Source organism: Pseudomyrmex gracilis, unplaced genomic scaffold (assembly GCF_002006095.1).
Source record: "Pseudomyrmex gracilis isolate BER0280 unplaced genomic scaffold, ASM200609v1 scaffold_178, whole genome shotgun sequence".
NCBI lineage: Eukaryota > Metazoa > Arthropoda > Insecta > Hymenoptera > Formicidae > Pseudomyrmex > Pseudomyrmex gracilis.
The window spans coordinates 129,434-149,115 of record NW_018020762.1 but is presented as its reverse complement, the minus strand read 5'-3'; the positions used below and the strand labels follow the sequence as shown (position 1 = coordinate 149,115).

The following is a 19,682-nucleotide window of genomic DNA, read 5'->3' as shown; positions in this document are numbered from 1 at the left end:
CCTCCTCCTCCTCCTCCTACACAACGAACATATCTACCTCCACCTCGGCCGCAACCACGTCCAAGACCTACGCGACCTCCTGCTACATATTTGCCACCTCCGGGTACTCCAAGGCCACCTCCAGTATCGACGCCTGGACCCACATATTTGCCACCCTACGGTCAACAAGGATCTTCTGCCGGCGTATCTATCGCTCCAAATGGGGGTGCTCCATCTTTTCCTGCTTCTTTCGATGGTTCAGGTTTCCCAGGTGTTTCTGGTTTTCCAAATGGTGTAGTAAAGTTAAGTGGTCCAGCTGGCAGTTCAAGCTTCGCAAGTGCCTCGAGCTCTGCCAGCGCAGTCAGCGATATAGCCGTTCAGCCAAATTATCCGAGTCAATCGGTACCTTTTGTGTCTACTCCTGTTGCAACGAGTTCCGGCTCTTCAGGCTCATTCGCGGGCTATCCTTCTCCTGCACCAGGATATCCTTCGTCTACACCCTCACCTCCCTCGCCTACACCGGGATATCGTTAGTTTTGTACTTCGTATTGTTACGCTTTTTTAATAAATAAAGACACAGATGTACATTTAGTCTCTAACAAGATGAACAAGGAAAGGGAAAAATAAATGTATAAGTTTAAAGACATCTCTTTTTCTTTAAAAGATTTGCTATATATAATGAGCAATTAATTAATATAACAATATCTAGTAGCACCAGAAAGAGAGAGAATGAACGATCTTGCGGAAGTTAGATTCATGTGAAGTCTTATGTATGAAACACGTACCGGTCATATAATATTTTATATAAAGAGATACTCTCAAGACTATTTACTCGCAATTGTCTACAAACATCTAACAATTATTCGCCAAACATACGTAAATGCCACTTTTAATTACGTCTCTAGACAACATGAGGAAGACGAGGGGGATGATGACTCCGTAACAATTCACCAGAAACGATCAGCGATGTTTATCTGGTAGAAAACTACAAATATATTGCGTGTGTAAGATTAAACTATGAGGTGCGACACGTCGGCAGTGTAGGCGGCGGGCGATAATCGAATGTCGTCCGAGCGGGAGATCGGTCGTTGTCTCAGGTCGCTGTCGCCAGGCCAGGCGCGACCAGGACTGCGTGTTCCTATATTCGATCTTGCAACCGTGTCGACGGCCAGACTCACGGTCGCCGGATCGTTCAGACCGTTGCTCTGGATTCTTCGTTGAGTGGATCCTATCGATGCTCGCAGAGTCTTGCGCTTCTGCTCACAACACACGAGAGTAAAATAAAGAAATCGAATCAATTTTTCGAGACACATTTTGCGAGAAAAGAGTATACGAGACACACGAATTAACGACTGATAATGACTGATTCAAATCTATTGTTATTTATATCTTAAAATGCAAATTTTGTTTATCAACTCTTTTCAATATCGGCTGATGAGAGATTACCTCGATCATTCCTCGCCACTTGTCAGCCGCGTGTCTCGCTAGTTCCATCTTCCTCTGTTTGCGTATCTGATGCTTCTTGTATGCCATCTCGATTATTATCAGACCCACACCGCCGCCGATACCGACGCCAACGACGATGAACACACCGGCCATGTTCTCCAAACCGAGAGTGTTCGGCGTCTTCTCAAATTGCTCGCATTGTTGCACGTTACCATGTAAAATCCAGTGATTATCGAGACTCTCCATAAAACCGCCTGTAAACATTAATTTTGTTTTCAAGAATTTTATCGCATAGCGTACGTGAAAAAGAAATTTGTTTATGCGCGTGACAAATTTAATTTTCTCACTCTCGTGAAAATCTAAAATCGCCAGTGTCACAGCATCCGCCCACGGTGAGCCTTTTTGCAAACCGATTCCGTAACCCGACCGGCCGAACAGTTCACCCGCCGTCACCAGTTCGCAATCCTGAGCCGCTTCGAATTCCAGTCGCGAGCTGTCCCAGATAAACGCCATTAATTTTCTGTAAAGAGAAAAAAATTTCAGGAATTTAGAAATTTTGCACTGTAAAAAACCAGCTGCATCAGAGGCGATTAATCGTATTTTTGTTTTATACATATAACTTACCCGATTTTTATGTCGCGTATCGCATCTTCAGCGGTGTCGTAATTGTTCGCCTCCATCGTGCGATACATGTTGGACAACTCAACCTGACGTCGGAAATACATGTCCACGGCGGATCCCTTCACTGTCGCGCACGTCAAGTTCTCCATTGTGTTTCTGAGCTTTACAATAAAAAAAAAAAAAAAAAACATCGCGGATTTAACATTGTCAAGTCTGTCAGTTCTGATATCACTTACAAGTATAGGTAATATATTGCTTTTAGAATGTAAAAACTGATCAATTGCTCACTTACTCGGGCGTCGTTGATACCGGTGAGTTTGGTTTTGGGTCGTTCCAAAACGAGAAACGCGGCCAAGTTGGCGGTGTACGATGCTACAATGATCATAGCGAATCCGGCCCATACCATTCCCAGCACGCGTGCGGAAAAACTTCGCGGTGTGCCTGTAAATAAATTTAGCAATAACGATTGCCGTGTGAGCACCCGAGAAAAAATGGATTAGATCTAACTTAAATTTAACGAGATAAAAAAAAATGGAAAAATAGATCTAATTAGATCCAAATTAAATCTAAATAGATATAAAGCAGATCTAAATAAATATAAGTAAATCAATGGAAATTTATAAACTTTTATTTATTATTAGATCTACTCTTAATCTACTCAGATTTATTATATTAGATCACCTCAGACCTGTTCAGATCTGCTCAAATCTAACTAAATCTGAGTAGTTTTAATTATAGTAGATGTAAATTTAATAGATCTGCTTATATTTATTTAGATCTACTTTATATCTATTTAGATTTAATTTGGATCTAATTGGATCTATTTTTCCATTTTTTTTATCTCGTTAAATTTAAGTTAGATCTAATCTATTTTTTCCCGGGTACGTATAAAGTTAAATAGAACCATAAAAAGAGCGAGATATCCCTACCTTCTCCTATACCGCTGTTCAACAACACTCCCCAAGCAAACCAGATAGCACTGGACAGATTGAGGGCGTCTTCTTCGGTCCCGTCGGTGTTCGCTAATTTGAACCTGCCAAACGGCGAAAATCGGTCGAGCAGGTACAAAACCAGCGCCACCACGTGCACCGATACCATCACCAGAATCCAAAGAGTATTGCTAAACGGTTGCAAGAAGGACACCAGAGTGGACGATCTTGAAGGCTGATCACAGATCAAATCAATTCGCGCTTTTTTTATCTAATCATTTTCCGAGTACTACCTAAACTCCGTTATTGCAATTGAAAAAAATATATTGATTTTGACGTTGCAAAAAGCAACATGTGTATACCTTCTTCTCCAGAATAGTGATGCCCTGATATTTGAACGGTTTGCTAAACTCGATGAACTCGGCGCGTTCGGGGTTGATCGTTAACGGGGCGACGATCATGTCCGCCCGTTCGTTCACTATCTCGCCGATGAGACCGGTCCATTCTTTCTTCCCGCCGACTTGAAAATATCATCAAAATAGAGAAATAAAAAATAATTACTTAAGAACAATTCATTTTTAAATTTTATTTTCCACTCTGCTCTTACTCGAACTGTTCTTGATCACGTAGCTGCCGAATTGACCGTCGGGTGACAGAGCCAGACTGTACGTGAAGTTAATCGTCTTCGACAACTCCTTCAGCAAATCTATACAGTATCCTTTGCAGCAAAAGATCTTCGATGCTGAGATAAAAAAAGAAAAAAAGCGACAAATATGTTTATTACGATTCTATCTTGTATTTCGATAAAAATTCATCAAACTTCAAATAACAATTTGACTTCCGCACTTTCGTTGTTCTCCGTCGTGTTGAAGTGGGGACACGCGATTTCCTCCGGCAGGCACTTGATCTCGTCGTCGAGCAACTCGCGAACGTACACGAACGGTTTCTCCTCGATCGTCAGCACCTTCAGATGCGTCGGTATCATGAAGCCCTCGGGCTTGGTCTTCGAACGGCCCGGCCATATGATATTGGACTCGTTCACTCGCAGCTTCATCTTAGTGCCGTTCTACACATTTTTTTTTTTTCGACGATATTTATATAAAAACTTACTTTAAAACTGCGCGTGTAATGTGTGAACGTGAAATGTGTGAATATTGTTGTTACAAATCTTTGTGAGATTTGCGCCACACTTACGGGAGGGTAAAAGTACTGGCCGACGGACACCTGGCTCTTGTTATTGTCTGGACCGTATTGGATATTAATTATGTCGTATTCAGCGAATATACGGTCGCCGTTATCGTCAAACGCCACTTGACCCGTTTGACCGAAAGGCACTATCTCTTTGCGAATGTATCTAATTGAAACAAAGAAGAACAACAGTGAGAGAAAAAAATTTCTCATTTTGTTCGAAACTTTCTGAACGCTCAAAATACAAAAAAAAAAAACAAAGACACTTTTTATCGTACTGGAAGAGATTCTTGCCGGTTTCCCATATGGAACCGGAATCGCTGCAGTCCTTCGGCGCTTCGGTGATCTTCTCCGTCTGATTCATTCGTCGCAGCGCGGACACGAGCACGTGTCTGTAAAGAAGGTAACAAGTTTTCTGTGAACACGTCCATGGAAGTTAGTTGGATTTAAGCCAATCACATCTTTCTTTAATTTAGTTTTTTAATTTTCGCTAAACTTTTGTTCTAAATTCGAACAAATTAGGAAAAACCTGTTATAGATTGCGCTAAAACAACGAACGTTGTTGAATTTTAATCGTCAACGATGATGAGAGACAACGTATGACCGTCGTGTTTTGTTTCAATATATTATTAGATCGTAAAAATAATCACGTCCGTCAGTTTAACGCAAGCGAGTATCGCGGTGGTCTTATTCACATGTTACGCGATAAAAGATGATAATGGATACACTGACAGGCTGTCGGTGATGTGCGAATTCTCTTCGGTCGCGTTGATCAGCTTCAGTCCCAGCAGACCTTCCGGCGCGTTCGGCGCGTCCAACGCCTGTTCGGTGACGATCCACACGTAGCCGGTGCCCGTCATGTTCAGAACCGCGGCGTCTCTGAAGATCACTCTCGCGTCCGTTTTCCTGTTTTTTTTTTTTTTTTTTTATCCACACGGACGTTTAGAGCCTTTTATTTAAACATCAAGACAACTATAATTTGTACTTATTTATTATTTATCTCACTTCAACCGTCGCTATATGCGCAGAACTGTTTTGAAGAACAAAATTTATTTTGAATTGCGTGTGACGAGCACTTACGAAGCATACATGAGACAGACTCTCGCCTGTGCGCTTTTCATGTCTATCAGCTGCTCCACGAAGCTGTCCAGTCCCGGTTCGAATTCGATGACTAATTCAACCTGAAATATATAATTGATTCAATAACAATATTATAACGATACAACTCTTGTTAGCTTTCCTAAAAAACAAAAAAAATTATGCGGAGTTAATAAACTGCACTAAAACAATTCAACAATTCTTCGGCAACGAGGAAGAATGAAGCGTCGAAGAGAGAGATTAAAACGTGCGTACGTGCACTTTGATTTCCACGTCCTCCTCCAGATTTTGCGACGTCGTTTGAAAACGTCCGAGCAACGCGCGACCGTCCGTATCGGAGCTGTGAATAAAGATGATCTTCATGTAGTTGAAGTGCTTCAGCAACTCGACCCAAACGTCCGCCTGATGCGAGTACGGCGGTACCGTGCGCAAAAATGACACGTGAATGTTCTGGAAAAAAATGATCACATGTGAGTGCGCGAGTTGGACGAAGCACTTTTTTTTTTTCACCTTGTAGTTTATTTAATTTGTTTGTTTTTTTTTTTATCTCATTTTATTGAAGTGAGAAAAACATATATATATGTTACTTTGTCCGAGAAAGCGGAGTCTCTGGACGAGATGCCGATCACGGGTATGTGATAAAATCCGCTGGTGTAGGAAACCGCGGCCGGCGACAAGTCGCCTGTAAGCGGATGGGACACCACTATCGCGTACACCTGTTTGGCTATCAGAGATTTGCAGACGCTCAACGCGGTTCTAATGGGATTTGAGTCCATTTCGATCACCGTGGTCTCGTACGTCACTCCTTTGTTCACATACTGATTGTCGAAATTCAGATGCTGGAAAAAAAAAAACAAAATAGAAACAAGTAGAGATCCGTCGTTTGAATTTTTCTGAACGATCGCGTTTCGAAGTTTCTTACTTTGATCGTTTCCTGAAAGTGTTCCTTGCTCTTGTTGTTCGAAAGAACCCCGCCTATGTTGAAGTAACTTGGATTAATGTGATTTTGATAGGCGGTGACGAATCTTGAGCGCGGCGCGTTGTGCAAGAAGATAAAAAGAAGCGACAGCACGGTTCTCACGTGCAATCCCATTGTTGCGCGAACCTGCGAACAAAAAACACCACGCGAAAAATCGACGACGAGAGTCTTTTGGCGCGCGGAAACGCGACACGCGTTTCTTCAAAAATTGAGAAACAAGTTTTTTTCCTTCCAAAAAAATTATCGCACGCAAGAAACAATTAATATTAATAAACAATTAATAATTTTTACCAATCACCGAAGTACACTGACTATCTTCACACACATTTTTTTTTAAATATATTTTTCAAACAATTGAAGTAATCCTTTTTAGGATACGTCAGCGAATAGCCACCGCCCTATTTTGCGCCGCCGAAAAAACTTTTCAATTTGTCACAAAACGCAAAAACTTTTGCAAAAACGGATAAAAGGTGCGTATTGAAACAAAATGATCAAACGATCTTTTAATTCGATCGGTTTTTTCGTCTGCTTTCGATAATGTACTTAAAATTTTTACACAACTTTCAACTTCTCGTTACACATTTTTACTCTCCGTCTCTCCTTCCCTCTCTTTTTTATTCCACGCGCGTGCATCGATAAAAAAACAAATCACCGAACGAAACATGATGCAAACAATCGAGAAGATGTTTGCAAAGCGGACAAAAAAAAAAAAAGAAGCAATTCCAAAATACAAAAACTGAATTTTTGCAAATCGTCGTTGCGAACTTGAATCGCTCACACTTACCGCGAGTTATTTTTCTTCTTTGCGTACACGCACACTCTACCTTGAATTTCTCATCCGATTCTCCCGGATTCAAAACGGATTCCTGAGAATCCAAAAAAAAACGGGATCTAACGCTCGTATCACATATTAAAACGTACGGATCCGTAGCCGAGGAGAGCCGTGGAATAGCCCAAGTGCGAGTCGCGAGATGGGAGCGCACCGTGGGAGATGTGGTTTTCTCATCGATCGGTCGGATGCTGCGCGTAGGGAATTCAACCCCGCCTCTTTTCGAGGAAAATGCTGAATTCAAACCGATGCGCCGATCGTTGACAAAATTTCCGCATTGTTCTTTCTCAAAATCGTTCATGTTTTTTTTTTTTTTGCAAGGTGAGGTGTCTCGTTTTTGATCTTAGATATCGAAATTTCAAGATAAATCAACGCGGAGGATACGAGGAGCGCGAGACAGGTTTCTCTCTTTATAAAATATACTCGCTGAAACAATAGTTTACGAAGAAACTCTCGATCAGTAAAATTGATATCGTACTTGTATTATTCGTTCTTGTGACATTTAGGCAAATTACGGCAAATTACAACAATTCGCGAAACAATCATCCCCGCATAAAACTTCTGCAATATGCTTGCTGACGGGTAATTACGACGATTGAGCATTGCGCGTCCTAGATGACGTAAGACAACTAGCGAAGAAATCGGGTAGAGATACAATTAAATTAAACGCGAAGCTTTTCGATTGAAATATACATCCCGAAAGCAACTTAAATATCTTCTACGAGTGTATATTGTTTTTTACTATAATTTTCTCCGCTAGCAATCATTTTGTTTTTTTTTTCACAACGATCGAATGTAATTTTAGTACAAAAATTATTGTTATTGTATATACGAAAATATATATGTTATCGTGTATATAATGTACGGTAACTTAATTTTTATAAATAAAATGCTTTTTCTTGCAAATAAAGGTACAAATACATGGACACATTAGTTTTGCTTAGGGAAAAACTTTTTCTCAGTGCAACCGAGAGATTCGTCCGACTGATGCCAACACTCCGTTTACTCGCCCATTTGCTTATCTTTTTAATTTTTTTTCTATTTTCATTGAAAATTTTACATCTTTCTGTAAGCGCGTGCGGTCCAATTGCACGTGAGCAAAATAAATTTCATTGCACATTTTGCCGTTAGTAATTTTCTTTCTGTTTGCACGTGAACCGCGAGTGATTGCCACATCTTCGCAAAAATCATTCGTCTCTGCGCAGCAGCGTCGCCGCCGCCGTATCGATCCCATCAGGTGAATTTCCACGTTAGCCTTTTGCCAAGCTGCGTGCGCATTCCACTCATGTACAAGAGAAGTCTCAGTTCGCAACTGCCAAGTCGCGAAAAGTGCTCTTGGTGTGCGTCAAGCAAGAAAAAACCGCTGGTCGTTGAACGTTCCTGTTGCTCGGCTTGAGTTTTATCTTCCAGAAATCCGAATTCGAAAAAGACATCGGAAGCCGTCACCCCATCGAGGGGCTCGCAATCACAGAAGTTGACAGAAAGAAAATAGGCGAAGTTGCTCGGTGGTGACAGGATAGAAGAGCGCTGCTACATCATTACTAGACAACACTGTGTTCAGGTGTGAAGGCAGGATCGGGTTTCTCCACTTGAGGAGAAGACGCAGGGTAAAATCCTGCAGGGTGAGGCGATACAATAAAGAAGAAAAAAAACAGCCAATCCAAGCCAGTCGTCGGACGACCACAGCAAAATCAAGCAACTAAACCACGCGCGACTCACCAAGCAACACAATCCAATGTATTACGGTCCCTCCGGAGGTACCGCCGAGGAAGCCGCTGAGGAAACATGTCGCTACCACGGGAATGGAGCTTTCAGGATGCGTGTCGCGACTCGAGGAACGTCCTGGCCGACCCCGAGATCGCAATGGCAGCGTCCCAGGAGATGGCGATCTCCGGCAGCGCGATCATCGACGAAAATATGAATAATCAGCCAGCGGCGCAGCTGGGTTCTCTCTTCTCGATTCACTCGGCACCGGTGTTTGATCTGAGCAGCGGCATGGCCTCCGGTGTGCCTTCGCCGAAGCGACCGGCTTCCTTGGCGGTGCAGACCACCGCGACTTCGACTCCGGTGGTGCCGCCGCATCTACAGAGTCCCGAAGGTACGCTCGTCGAAGAGGAGGACAATGACAATCTGCTGACCATTTCCAGCCTCACCGCTCGGCCGCTCATCGCCAAATCCAGGGAACTCAGGTCGGTGTCGCGTTTAACGTTGAGGTACACGAGTTTTTTCTGGCAAAAAGTCGAAAGTAACGATCAGTGACGATCTTTTTGCACGGAAGACAACTTTGTTTTTTTTTTTAATTTGAATTTTTGTTGTCGCTTAAATTATAAGTATGACAATTGATTACATACTGTCGGCAAATTGCCGCGTTTTTTGACGACGACGTCTGGTTTTGATGAATTTCGCTTCATCAGATAGTTTTATTCGTGACGAATAACGATTAATAAAATATCCAGATCCGTCAAGAGTTCGGTTCCGAAGAGAAGAAAATCCCGGCAGAAAAACGAGACGAGGAAACCGCGAAACATCACTTATGTCCCTTTGGACGGCGGTTATGGATGGGTGGTGGTGACCGGCGCCTTTTTCGTACAGTTTTGGGTTGCCGGATTGGTAAAATCTTACGGCGTGCTCTACGTCGAAGTAATGGAGACTTACAAGGACTCGTCCGCCTCGGTTGCGTCTTGGATACCGGCGATTCTGACGTGCCTGTGTCTGGCGCTCGGTAAGTATATATATATACCAATCGAATCATCGTCGTCAAGGTCCTTCCGTTTCCGCGACCCTCGCTTCTCGCTGAAAATCGATCGGGGACTCGAGAGCGAAAGTCGCCGGCACGATGCTTCGGTCTATTGTCAGCCTACCGCAATTTTCTCATTTCGTTCGTGTTGTTGCATAAGAACAACGACGAATTCTGAGAATTGTGCGGTAAATTTCCTGAAATGATGAACTTTACTTGAGATATCAATCAAATATTACGTAAAGTGCATACACAATAAACAACATTTTGTTAACGCACATTTGTTTTTTCTCCTTTTTTGTTTAAAAAAAAAAAAAACAATTTAAAAACATCTCGCAAGATAAAGAGAACATTGTATCGAGAAATGTTTTGCGCGTGCTTTTATATTTTTTTTTTGAATAATGCGAATAAGAAATTAATTTTTTTCATCCAAAAGTATTATCGAAATAGAAAAATCCATACAGAGATATATGGATTTTTCTATTTACGATAATACTTTTTTTTAAACTGAATACATGTCTTCCGAAGAACTTCGGACGTTAAGATCCTATTTTAATCGTACGCCGTGAGAAATGTAACGGTTGATAGCATATCTCGTAGAAATATATTAGAAATATATTTAACAATTAAAACTGAGATTCATCTCGGGCTCTGTGTGAAGTCTTTAACTAATAAATGAATGATTAAGTCGTTGAGAGCGATTATATTATGTGTACACACGCACATATAGACATATTTCCCGCATAACATCCAGCGAACGGCTCATTAATTTATTAGTTATAGAAATATATTATTACGTCAGAGTGTTTTTTTTGTTTTTATTTCGTTTACAGCTCCGGTGACAAGTATGCTCTGCCAGAAGTATAGTTGTCGAACGGTGGTCTTCGTGGGTGGACTTTTCTGCGCTCTAGGACTTACAACTAGTTACTTTGCCACGCGATTGATACATCTCTTTTTTACATTTGGAGTGTTGACAGGTTCGAAAACGAAATTAAATCAATTGCTTTCTTATTTATTTTTTATAAATATTTTTAAATTAAGAGAAGAAAAATTAAAAGAAAATAAATACTCTTACAGGTATCGGCGGTGGCTTATCCACGACACCGGGTATAATTCTGGTGTCTCAATATTTTGACAAACATCGCGCTCTGGCGAATGGGATCTGCGTGTCCGGCACCGCCGCGGGTAGTTTCGTGTTTCCGCTTCTCATCGAGTTTCTGATAGACGATTTTGGCTTTCACGGCACGATACTTTTACTGGGCGGTTGTATGCTGCACGTGTGCGTAAGCGCGACGCTCTATCGGCCGCTGGACGAAAATTACGCACCTGAAGAGAACACCTCGGCGGAGAAGATCGAATCGAAAGTAGAGAAGGAGCAGGTAATTCGATCGAGCTGTCAATAGTAAAAGATATTGTTGAAATTTCAGTGTGTTATTTACACATAAATAATTTTTTTACAATTAAAAAAGAATGGGCCAACATTTACCGATATGTTTGAGCTAAAAAATTGTTTTCAAGTTTAAAAATTATATTTACATAAAAATAAACACAGACCTGACGATATATTTGATTGCCTCTTCATCAGGATCAAGAGAAATCGAAGCAGCAAAAATTGGATTTGCTGTTCGCGAATGATCCGACCGCTCGGCACAATGTGCTGAACGAGCTGTTCCATCAGAACAGCGCCGTGATGATCGAGCTGACCGACAGCGACGAGGAGAAGGACGTGATGGGCGAGGGTCTTCGCATGAAACCAATCTCCAAGATCCGCAGTTCCAGCATCCTGCACAGCGTGGAGGATCTGTCCACTGATTCGACGTGCGTGTACAAGGCCGCCAGATCGTCGTTGAGATCCCTGAAATCGTCCGTAACGGCGATGGGCCCGCCGGAACAGCAGCAGCAGCAGCAGCAGCAGCAACAGCAGCAGCAGCAACAGCAGCAGCAACAACAACAACCGCCGTCGCCGCCGAGCAGGATGCCGTCTTTGACGCTGACCGCATCTTCAGAGGCCAAAATCACGTTCATGCAGAAACTGACGCGTTATCTCGATCTCTCGCTACTTAAAAATCCGCAGTTCATCATGATGTGCTTCTCCGTCAGTCTGATGTCCACCGGCAGTCCTTACATGCTGTACTATTTGCCGGCGTACGTACACGCCGCCGGTTACACCAAATCGGAGGCCGGATATCTAGTGGCTATTTCCGCCGTTCTGGATCTCTGCGGCAGACTCGGTCTCGGTTGGCTGTCCGACCTGAAGCTGTTCGATCGACGAAAAGGATACATCGGAAGGTATCGGCTATTAATCTTCCGAGGATTAAATTTATTAAAATAAGGATAAGGAAACATGTTATTCTACGTCGTTTCTTTTTTTTTTTGTCGTTTAAACAGTGTAGTGGGTGCCGGTGTGGCGGTCCTGGCGATCCCAATGGCTCATTCCTTTTACGTGCTGGCGTGTTCCGTCGGCATGTACGGATTGTGCCTAGGTTGTTGGTTCCTCCTAGTTCCCGTCCTGCTCGCTGATCAATACGGCACCGATAAAATATCGTCTAGCTACGGTCTCGTGAGGATGTTTCAGAGTTTCGGAGCGATCTCCATTCCACCTTTAACAGGTACACGCTTACGTTACCTTAGAAAGATCTTTTTTTTTTACTTTATATATATATATATATATATATATATATATATAATATAATAATATATTATATTAATATTATAATATATTATAATATATATAATATATATATATATATTTTTTATATATTTATATATATAAAATATTTATTTATATATATATATGTGTGTGTGTATATCGATGAAGCAAATTTCTAATGCGTTACATTTTTTCCATTTATCATTTTTTTTTATTTCAGCATAATCTCTTTTATATATTCAAATTTAAAACCTGCTTTTGTTTTTATTAATTATATTATACACACCACACTCACTTCGTTAACATAAAACCATGTATAAATTTAATACATATAATTTAATTCTTTTATAATCTCGTAGACAACAAAAGATATATTGAACATTATTACACTATATATTATGCCAATTACTCACGCGCGTAATCGCATAAAAGAATGGAGATAAAAATATAAGGATGCACAAGAGCGCGCACGTGTATACGTACGCTCAATTACCTTTTATAGTTTAACAGCTCTTTTAATTACTTTGAGATTACGTGTTTAAAACAACAGCGACAGTTTTTCTCAACAACAATACAATTTGACTAGAGATTGTTTAAATCTCACGATTATAATTAATTTAACTTTGCATGCACTTTTATTTCTCAAATGTTATTTTCTTTTGTTCATTTCATGTTGATTTTTTATTTATATAAAATATATCGACTTTTTTTTTTAAAAAAAAGGTATCCTTGTATCAATATCATATAATTCTCTCTCGGTCGGAGAGAGAATAGATTTCATCTTAAATTAAGAATAGCAATAAAACAGCAAAACAATTTTCATTTATTTTCAATTTAATCGTGCGATAACGTACAATATCGTTCCAGGTTATCTGCGCGACGTAACCGGAAGTTACACCGTGTGTTTCTTGTGCATGGGCACGTGTATGGTCATAGGGGGCCTACCCCTATTGTTAGTTTTCAATGAGAATCAACCAAACTCGACAACAGCAACAAGGCTGCCCGTAAACGTCGAAAATAACAATCGTCAAGAGGACACTACTGTGAAAGAGTAAATTATTTTGAAAATGTGATCGTTGTGAGAGTAAGAGAGAGATAATAAAGTGATCTAATGTGTAATAGAATAAAAAAATACAAATATAACTCGTAAAAGTTGTCACAAAAGAAATAGTTGCTTTTACTTTGGAATACCCGTTTCTCGTTTCCTATCTCGAAATTGCTCACCCTTACAGAAATTTATTTGTGATAAATCTCCAATTTTTATTACTGGCCAAAATAATATATATATATATTTTTTTTTGAGTAACAAACACCCTGTTTAACAGCGATAAATTTCTATAAGAGTGAATAAATATAAGTTGTAAAAATACAGTGTAGTTTTCTTGGATCTTTTTTTTGTTTTGCACGCGTCGTTACAACAGTGATTTTTAAAACAGTTTTTAAGAATGTATTTCGTATTAAAAAAAAACTTTCCAAGTTTTAAACCTTACGTGGTCTATTATTTATTTACATTGTATATATACAAATATATGTTGCATATATACAAATGTATGTTTATATACATTGTATATATACAAATATATGCACTATAATTTAATCTTAAAAAATAGATTAAGACTACTGCTAAAAGTTTTGTTCGTTAATCTGTAAAGTCTCTGTTTGCATTGCATTCGTTAAATATGGCAATTTAATAAATAGAGATAATAGATTTTTTAATGATAGTTTCCATACTTAATACTAATTGTGAGAATAGCATTCAAATTTTATATGCAAACTAATTTGAAATTATAATTCTACATCTACTTTTATACAGAATGATATTATTGATATAGCATCACATTCTTTGATCACAATTAGATATAAGAATACTGTGACATATAGAAAGTATTGCACAAAGAACTTTTTAATGGCAGTCGATCATTTTCTATGCGATGACTGAAACCAGTTGTAATGTCAGGTTTATAGACTTTTTTTTGTTTGCGCCTTATTAACGTAATCATGTCTGATTGACAATCGTCAGACTCTTTAGAAAAGATACCCATTTATCTACATTTACTGTAGACTTCATGTAGGCTTCCAAGCTACTTGTTTCATTTTGTTGTTCAATTCTTGCAATATGAGAGAACATGTGAGTTGTTTTTCCGGAGATAATCCATTTATCCCATCCATTTCGTCATCGTCGTCACCAACGCCGCTGTTGCTGCCATTCTTACCTTTGCTCTTTCCCTTTCTTTTTTTCTTTTTGTTTAACTGCCGACAGTCAATGTCATTTGCTGTGTCTGTAGTTCGTCTAATCTAATATGCAAAAAGCCAACTTTGACCAACATTTCTGTGTATTCTCAAAAAAATCACTTTATTAAAATTATTATCTTTTGCGAGACAATAATATTAACTAAACATTAGAGTTTGCTTTTAATATTTTTTTTAAACAAAATTAGCTACTTTACCTTAGCACTTTTCTTCATTTGCTTATCATACTCCAAAGCATCGTAATAATTTGGTTTCTCACGTTTAATACGATTTGTTCTCCTGGTTTTCATCACCCCATTGTCAGGACTTGGTGGACTTTTGATAGAACTACGTCGTGCATTAAAAAAGGAATGGCCACATGGACAAGCTTTGCAGGCAACAGGTACCTTATTGTACAAAGAAAGAAAATTTTATATTAATAAATTTTATTTATCTTGGAAAATATATACATACATACATATATATACATATATATGTATATGTATATATATAAATTATTCTAAAATTTAAAATAGATTTGTATTTATGTGAAAAACAAAATTATAAAATAAAATTCCTCAAGAATATCATATTGGCATGTAATTTATATAATACTACTTATTCTACAACTATAAGTATAGACTACAAACTTCACATTAGCTGTGATATAACATCTCTACCTTTGTGTGTATGTGTGTAACATATAACCTTTTTTATATGAGAGAAAAAAAAGATTTAAAAAAATACTTAAAAATGCATTTGCTTAAATAGGACTATTTGATAATTTTTTTGCGCAACTTTCTATAATATTAAATTTGTTTCTTTTGCAAAGAATTTTATTTTGTTAAAAATATAAGAAATATCCTCAAAACATTTGACCTATTGATTCATAGGACATTGAATATTCACAGCACCGTTGTATAATCCATAAGCATATGAATTTATATAAAAAAGAGATAACGTAAACTGTATAAAAATAAATAATAAATAAAATATACGAGAGAATATTAAATAAAATACCTGTTGTTCGCATTTAGGACACCCTTTGCTGATCGTTTTCGTTTTGGCCATATTTCGAGCTCGATTGAACTAGATTGATCTAATAATAAAGATAAGAGTATACTTATTATATGCTCTGGTTCGTTATTGTGTGTGTTTTGTGTACTTGCAATCACTTGTGTAGAGATAGGAGTGACAACCTCTGGAGTCGATCTTGATGACCTCACGCGATGGACGCGCGAAACTACGAACTATCTACAGTCACAAAAAGCAGAACATGGAGTTTAAGTTCAGAGTCATCTAGCGGAATTAAAAATAATCATCTGACAGACCTTGATGTAAACACGTTCCGGCTAGTATGGCAATATACTTTTTCCTTAAAAATAATTAAACACACACGCAATACATCTCAACCTCAGAACGTTTTTAAAACATGTGACAAGAATCTACAATAACTTATTCTATTTACCTAACTCACACTTTTTACTCCGCACAAAAAAATAAAAAGATTGGGGCATCCGTAAAAAAATTTAATCATATAGTTTTTGTTCTTACATGTTTATTTACTTAAAAAAACATTAAAAGAAGAATCCCAGTATTTTGCCACCAAGATGTTTTCTTCTGGCCTCCTCGTGATCCATGATTCCTCCGCTAGTTGTCAACACAACGTAGCTAAAATATAAATGCATTGTTATTATTCTCACCAAACTTGAGTAACTTATCTTCACACGTTTTTTGCCAAAATAAAAGTGTACAAAACTACATATCTGCGTGCAAATATTTACCCAAACTGTCGAGAAGGTAAAAGATTATTTGTCCATTTCTCAATGTCATTGATAGGTACATCGAATCTAGGTGAGATCACACCACATTTATTTAATCTGCCAGTAAGATTTACTACCACTTTACCGCTACGATGATCGTCCACGATCTCAAATTCTCCAATATATCCTGAATACAATACAAACAATTTATTTAAAGCACAACTTTTCTATATACGGAAGAAATGAAAACATTTAAACCCAACTTGTACAAATTTGTTTACTTACCATGCTTCATCATGACAGTTAAGAACTTAACAATTACTTTTGAGCAGGGTCTCAACAATACTTGTCGCTTACCCCGCTTCTCAGCATTGTTGATGGACTTCAAAGCATCGCTGAGAACATTCATGCGCACCATGGCTGGAAATAAAAAATATAAACGTTATTTTTCATTAAATTATTTAGCAAAACTACAACCGTTACACAATTACACAAATATCACTCAAATTTTTTGGCGCTCTACTTGTCACGTTTTTTTCAATAAAAAAAAAAAACCTAACCAAATCTGATCTAACCTCTGGAAACGGAGATACACGTGAATTGCAAACGAACAATTGAGAACAAAATTTTACATAAAACTTGTGTAACAAGAATGTAATAAAATGTTAACAATACAATGTGCGTTTCTGTTCGTGTTAGTATTTTTGTGTAGAATATAGAAGTGGACAAGATGCTTTAAGGCACGAAACCGCGCATACTTCGCACTCGGAATATCTCGCGAAGACCGCAAGCCGATTGCAAAATACGATCATCGGAATAAGCGAACGAATCTAACAAATTCCTAATCGTGCAAATTAAAATTCGATGGTGTTTTATACGATGGATTACCTGCGATTTAAAATTTGTTTACCACAGTAAACCGCACACACTTGGTACACGCAGCATCAAAAGGACAAACTTGTCATTACGCAGAGGTTTGTGAACTCTGCCGATAAAGCAGACACGTGACAGCCTCAAAGCCTATTTCTATGTGAAATTTCTCGTCGTTGTAATTTACAGAATTGGACAATTTTATTGGTTCGAAAAATAAGTTACTAGAATTCAAAACCAATCGCGTTGGTCGATTCTCTCTCCAAGAGAATTTCCAACGATATTTAGAATCGTGAATACAAGCCTTAACGTTTAAATTTCTAAAGATCTATTTTTTTGACGATGTAACACAAGGGAAAAGATAAACTTATTATATAAACATTTTGTCTATTATATACACATATGATATTATGTTTTAAATAACAACATTACACTTCGTATTCCTTTGCTTTTTCTCGAGCGCATGTAACATCTTCCTCGCTTACCGTTGGTTCTACGTTACATTCTAATTCTTCCTTCCTGATAAACGCAAGCTTCTCAGCCTTTTCCTTGTAAAATTCTTTCTGCAACTCTTTCAACTCACTTTTATACTTGTCCAGTTTGTCTTGCATTATAGTGTCACAATGGTTTTTTGTTAATCGTCTGAAAGAATCTTTCCTGGTGACTTGGAACGGCGGCCTGCGAAGCGTACAAATGTAATGCACATGTAACACATACTTTACAAGAAATAAACTAATTATTTTGTTTGTACAGAATAATACTTAAATAAATAAAAAAATTAAAAAAATAAATAAATTTCACATATAATTTTTATATGTGAAATAAATTTGTTTTTTCTAATAAGTACACACAATACTCTTGACGCAAAGTGTCTCTTACTCTGGCAATGGTTTGTAAATGAGATTGAGTTTCTCCAAAACCCATTCGAAACGTTTGTAATCCGCCAATCGAAGACATCTCAAAAATTTTCTTCTCCTTTCAATCTTTTCTTTCAAAGCTACTCTTGTTGAACTGTCATACGGATTTGCTACTACATATTCTTGCAAATAATGTATGCGACTGGTCAGAGCGGCAACTGAAAACCAAAACCCGCAAAGTACCATTCAAGCTATTTCAGCGAGAGTGATTATACGCGCATTTTTGTCATCGGTTGCAGCTTACTCTGAGCTTCCGGAGATTTCGCATCCAATTCATGCCTCTTTACCAAATCCACAGCTTTGGCTCTCTCAACAAAGTGTCTTTGTTTGCAAGGTTGAAATTGCAACGTAAACATTTTTTTAACAAGATCGCTGGCACTAAAAGTAAAAGTGATTAAATAACAATGTTACCAGAATGTAATGTCGCTTGGTTAAATTGTATAATTGATATTTACTCTTTTAACTCGGGAGACTCGTCGTACTTGAGACAAAAGTCAGACGGTTTGACGTCGAGTTTTAGTCCCTGGTCGCCAGATCTGTCAGCCAAGAGCTTTTCGGCTTTGGTCTTCTTTTTGGGTTTGACCCAGACAATGTTGTAGTCGCCCACGGTTTGGGCGTAACCTCTCGACAAATAAGCGCTACTTTTCAGAAAATTCACAACAGTTCTCATTGTCGTCTGTTTGCTATTATTTACTATTGCATTCATATCCTCGCGTTGGTTCGGTGCGCTTGTGTGGCTCTTGAACCGTAAAGGTCAATCCGCACACCATTCACCGGTCGTTCCGCAATACAAGAATCGAAAAAGTTCTTTTTAAGCCGGACACACACGAAAACAACTTGAGCATTGGGTGCGTTCAGACAACTCAACGGTTGAGAGTCATCACTTATGATAGGACTATTCTTGAAAATCTAATACGGTTTTAAAAGTATGATCCAATCAGAAGTGATTATCTCTCAACTGTTGCGCAACTGTCGAGTTGTCTGAACGCACCCATTAAGCTTGTGATTGGCCGATCACGGACGAACACACCTATTGGGTGCGTTCAGACAACTTAACGGTTGCACAAGATAGGTTGAAAGATAATCACTTCTGATTGGATTATACTTTTGGAACCGCAGTAGATTTTCAAGAATAGTCCTATCATAAGTGATGATCTTTCAACCGTTGAGTTGTCTGAACGCACCCATTAAGCTTGTGATTGGCCGATCACGGACGAACACACCTATTGGGTGTGTTCAGACAACTCAACAGTTGCACAAGATAGGTTGAGAGATAATCACTTCTGATTGGATCATACTTTTGGAACCGCAGTAGATTTTCAAGAATAGTCCTATCATAAGTGATGATCTCTCAACCGTTGAGTTGTCTGAACGCACCCAATGGGTGTGTTCAGACAACTGGTGGTGAGGATAAATTAGATCTTCCATTTACCCTCACCCGTCCGCT

At 38.7% G+C, this 19,682-nt stretch overlaps 6 protein-coding genes across 9 annotated transcripts in view; 2 read left to right on the top strand and 4 right to left on the bottom strand.

Moving 5' to 3' along the window:
* The window catches only part of LOC109857929 (classical arabinogalactan protein 9-like), a 1,512-nt gene extending 920 nt beyond the window's left edge, over positions 1-592 (top strand). The window contains exon 3 of the mRNA XM_020434721.1: positions 66-592. Coding sequence (XP_020290310.1) covers positions 66-513 — 448 coding nt within the window. The 3' untranslated portion in view covers positions 514-592. The remainder of the gene's footprint in view (positions 1-65) is intronic.
* Positions 593-673: 81 nt separating this feature from the next.
* Positions 674-7,858, bottom strand: LOC109857911 (glutamate [NMDA] receptor subunit 1). 3 transcript variants are annotated; one of them, XM_020434693.1, is made up of 17 exons: positions 7,025-7,858; positions 6,184-6,366; positions 5,849-6,100; positions 5,517-5,711; positions 5,244-5,344; positions 4,896-5,069; positions 4,442-4,555; positions 4,170-4,329; positions 3,822-4,041; positions 3,583-3,717; positions 3,338-3,495; positions 2,976-3,210; positions 2,339-2,487; positions 2,050-2,207; positions 1,773-1,945; positions 1,426-1,679; positions 674-1,235 (listed from the first exon to the last, which is right to left on the bottom strand). In XM_020434693.1, the coding sequence occupies exons 2-17, from the start codon at positions 6,352-6,354 to the stop codon at positions 990-992; spliced, it is 2,895 nt and encodes a 964-aa protein (XP_020290282.1). In that variant the 5' UTR covers positions 6,355-6,366; positions 7,025-7,858; the 3' UTR covers positions 674-989. The 3 variants fall into 3 exon arrangements, with proteins under 3 accessions (XP_020290282.1, XP_020290281.1, XP_020290283.1); XM_020434692.1 differs by having other exon boundaries at positions 990-1,235; positions 7,162-7,858; XM_020434694.1 differs by lacking the exon at positions 4,896-5,069 and having other exon boundaries at positions 990-1,235.
* A 102-nt stretch (positions 7,859-7,960) lies between these two features.
* LOC109857913 (monocarboxylate transporter 12) lies at positions 7,961-13,899 on the top strand. The gene is made up of 7 exons (XM_020434698.1): positions 7,961-9,258; positions 9,526-9,791; positions 10,640-10,783; positions 10,884-11,185; positions 11,392-12,095; positions 12,195-12,415; positions 13,324-13,899. The coding sequence occupies exons 1-7, from the start codon at positions 8,855-8,857 to the stop codon at positions 13,509-13,511; spliced, it is 2,229 nt and encodes a 742-aa protein (XP_020290287.1). The 5' UTR covers positions 7,961-8,854; the 3' UTR covers positions 13,512-13,899.
* A 141-nt stretch (positions 13,900-14,040) lies between these two features.
* Positions 14,041-16,120, bottom strand: LOC109857924 (UPF0547 protein C16orf87-like). Of its 2 annotated transcripts, none has more exons than XM_020434716.1 (4): positions 15,855-16,120; positions 15,706-15,784; positions 14,904-15,092; positions 14,041-14,751 (listed from the first exon to the last, which is right to left on the bottom strand). In XM_020434716.1, the coding sequence occupies exons 2-4, from the start codon at positions 15,754-15,756 to the stop codon at positions 14,521-14,523; spliced, it is 471 nt and encodes a 156-aa protein (XP_020290305.1). In that variant the 5' UTR covers positions 15,757-15,784; positions 15,855-16,120; the 3' UTR covers positions 14,041-14,520. The 2 variants fall into 2 exon arrangements, with proteins under 2 accessions (XP_020290305.1, XP_020290306.1); XM_020434717.1 differs by having other exon boundaries at positions 15,885-16,120.
* A 103-nt stretch (positions 16,121-16,223) lies between these two features.
* Positions 16,224-17,431, bottom strand: LOC109857925 (40S ribosomal protein S15Aa). The gene is made up of 4 exons (XM_020434718.1): positions 17,337-17,431; positions 16,734-16,868; positions 16,470-16,635; positions 16,224-16,356 (listed from the first exon to the last, which is right to left on the bottom strand). The coding sequence occupies exons 2-4, from the start codon at positions 16,864-16,866 to the stop codon at positions 16,263-16,265; spliced, it is 393 nt and encodes a 130-aa protein (XP_020290307.1). The 5' UTR covers positions 16,867-16,868; positions 17,337-17,431; the 3' UTR covers positions 16,224-16,262.
* A 252-nt stretch (positions 17,432-17,683) lies between these two features.
* LOC109857922 (28S ribosomal protein S15, mitochondrial) lies at positions 17,684-18,975 on the bottom strand. Its single transcript, XM_020434714.1, has 4 exons — positions 18,691-18,975; positions 18,480-18,613; positions 18,198-18,393; positions 17,684-17,996 (listed from the first exon to the last, which is right to left on the bottom strand). The coding sequence occupies exons 1-4, from the start codon at positions 18,939-18,941 to the stop codon at positions 17,747-17,749; spliced, it is 831 nt and encodes a 276-aa protein (XP_020290303.1). The 5' UTR covers positions 18,942-18,975; the 3' UTR covers positions 17,684-17,746.
* Between the last annotated feature and the right edge of the window lie 707 nt (positions 18,976-19,682).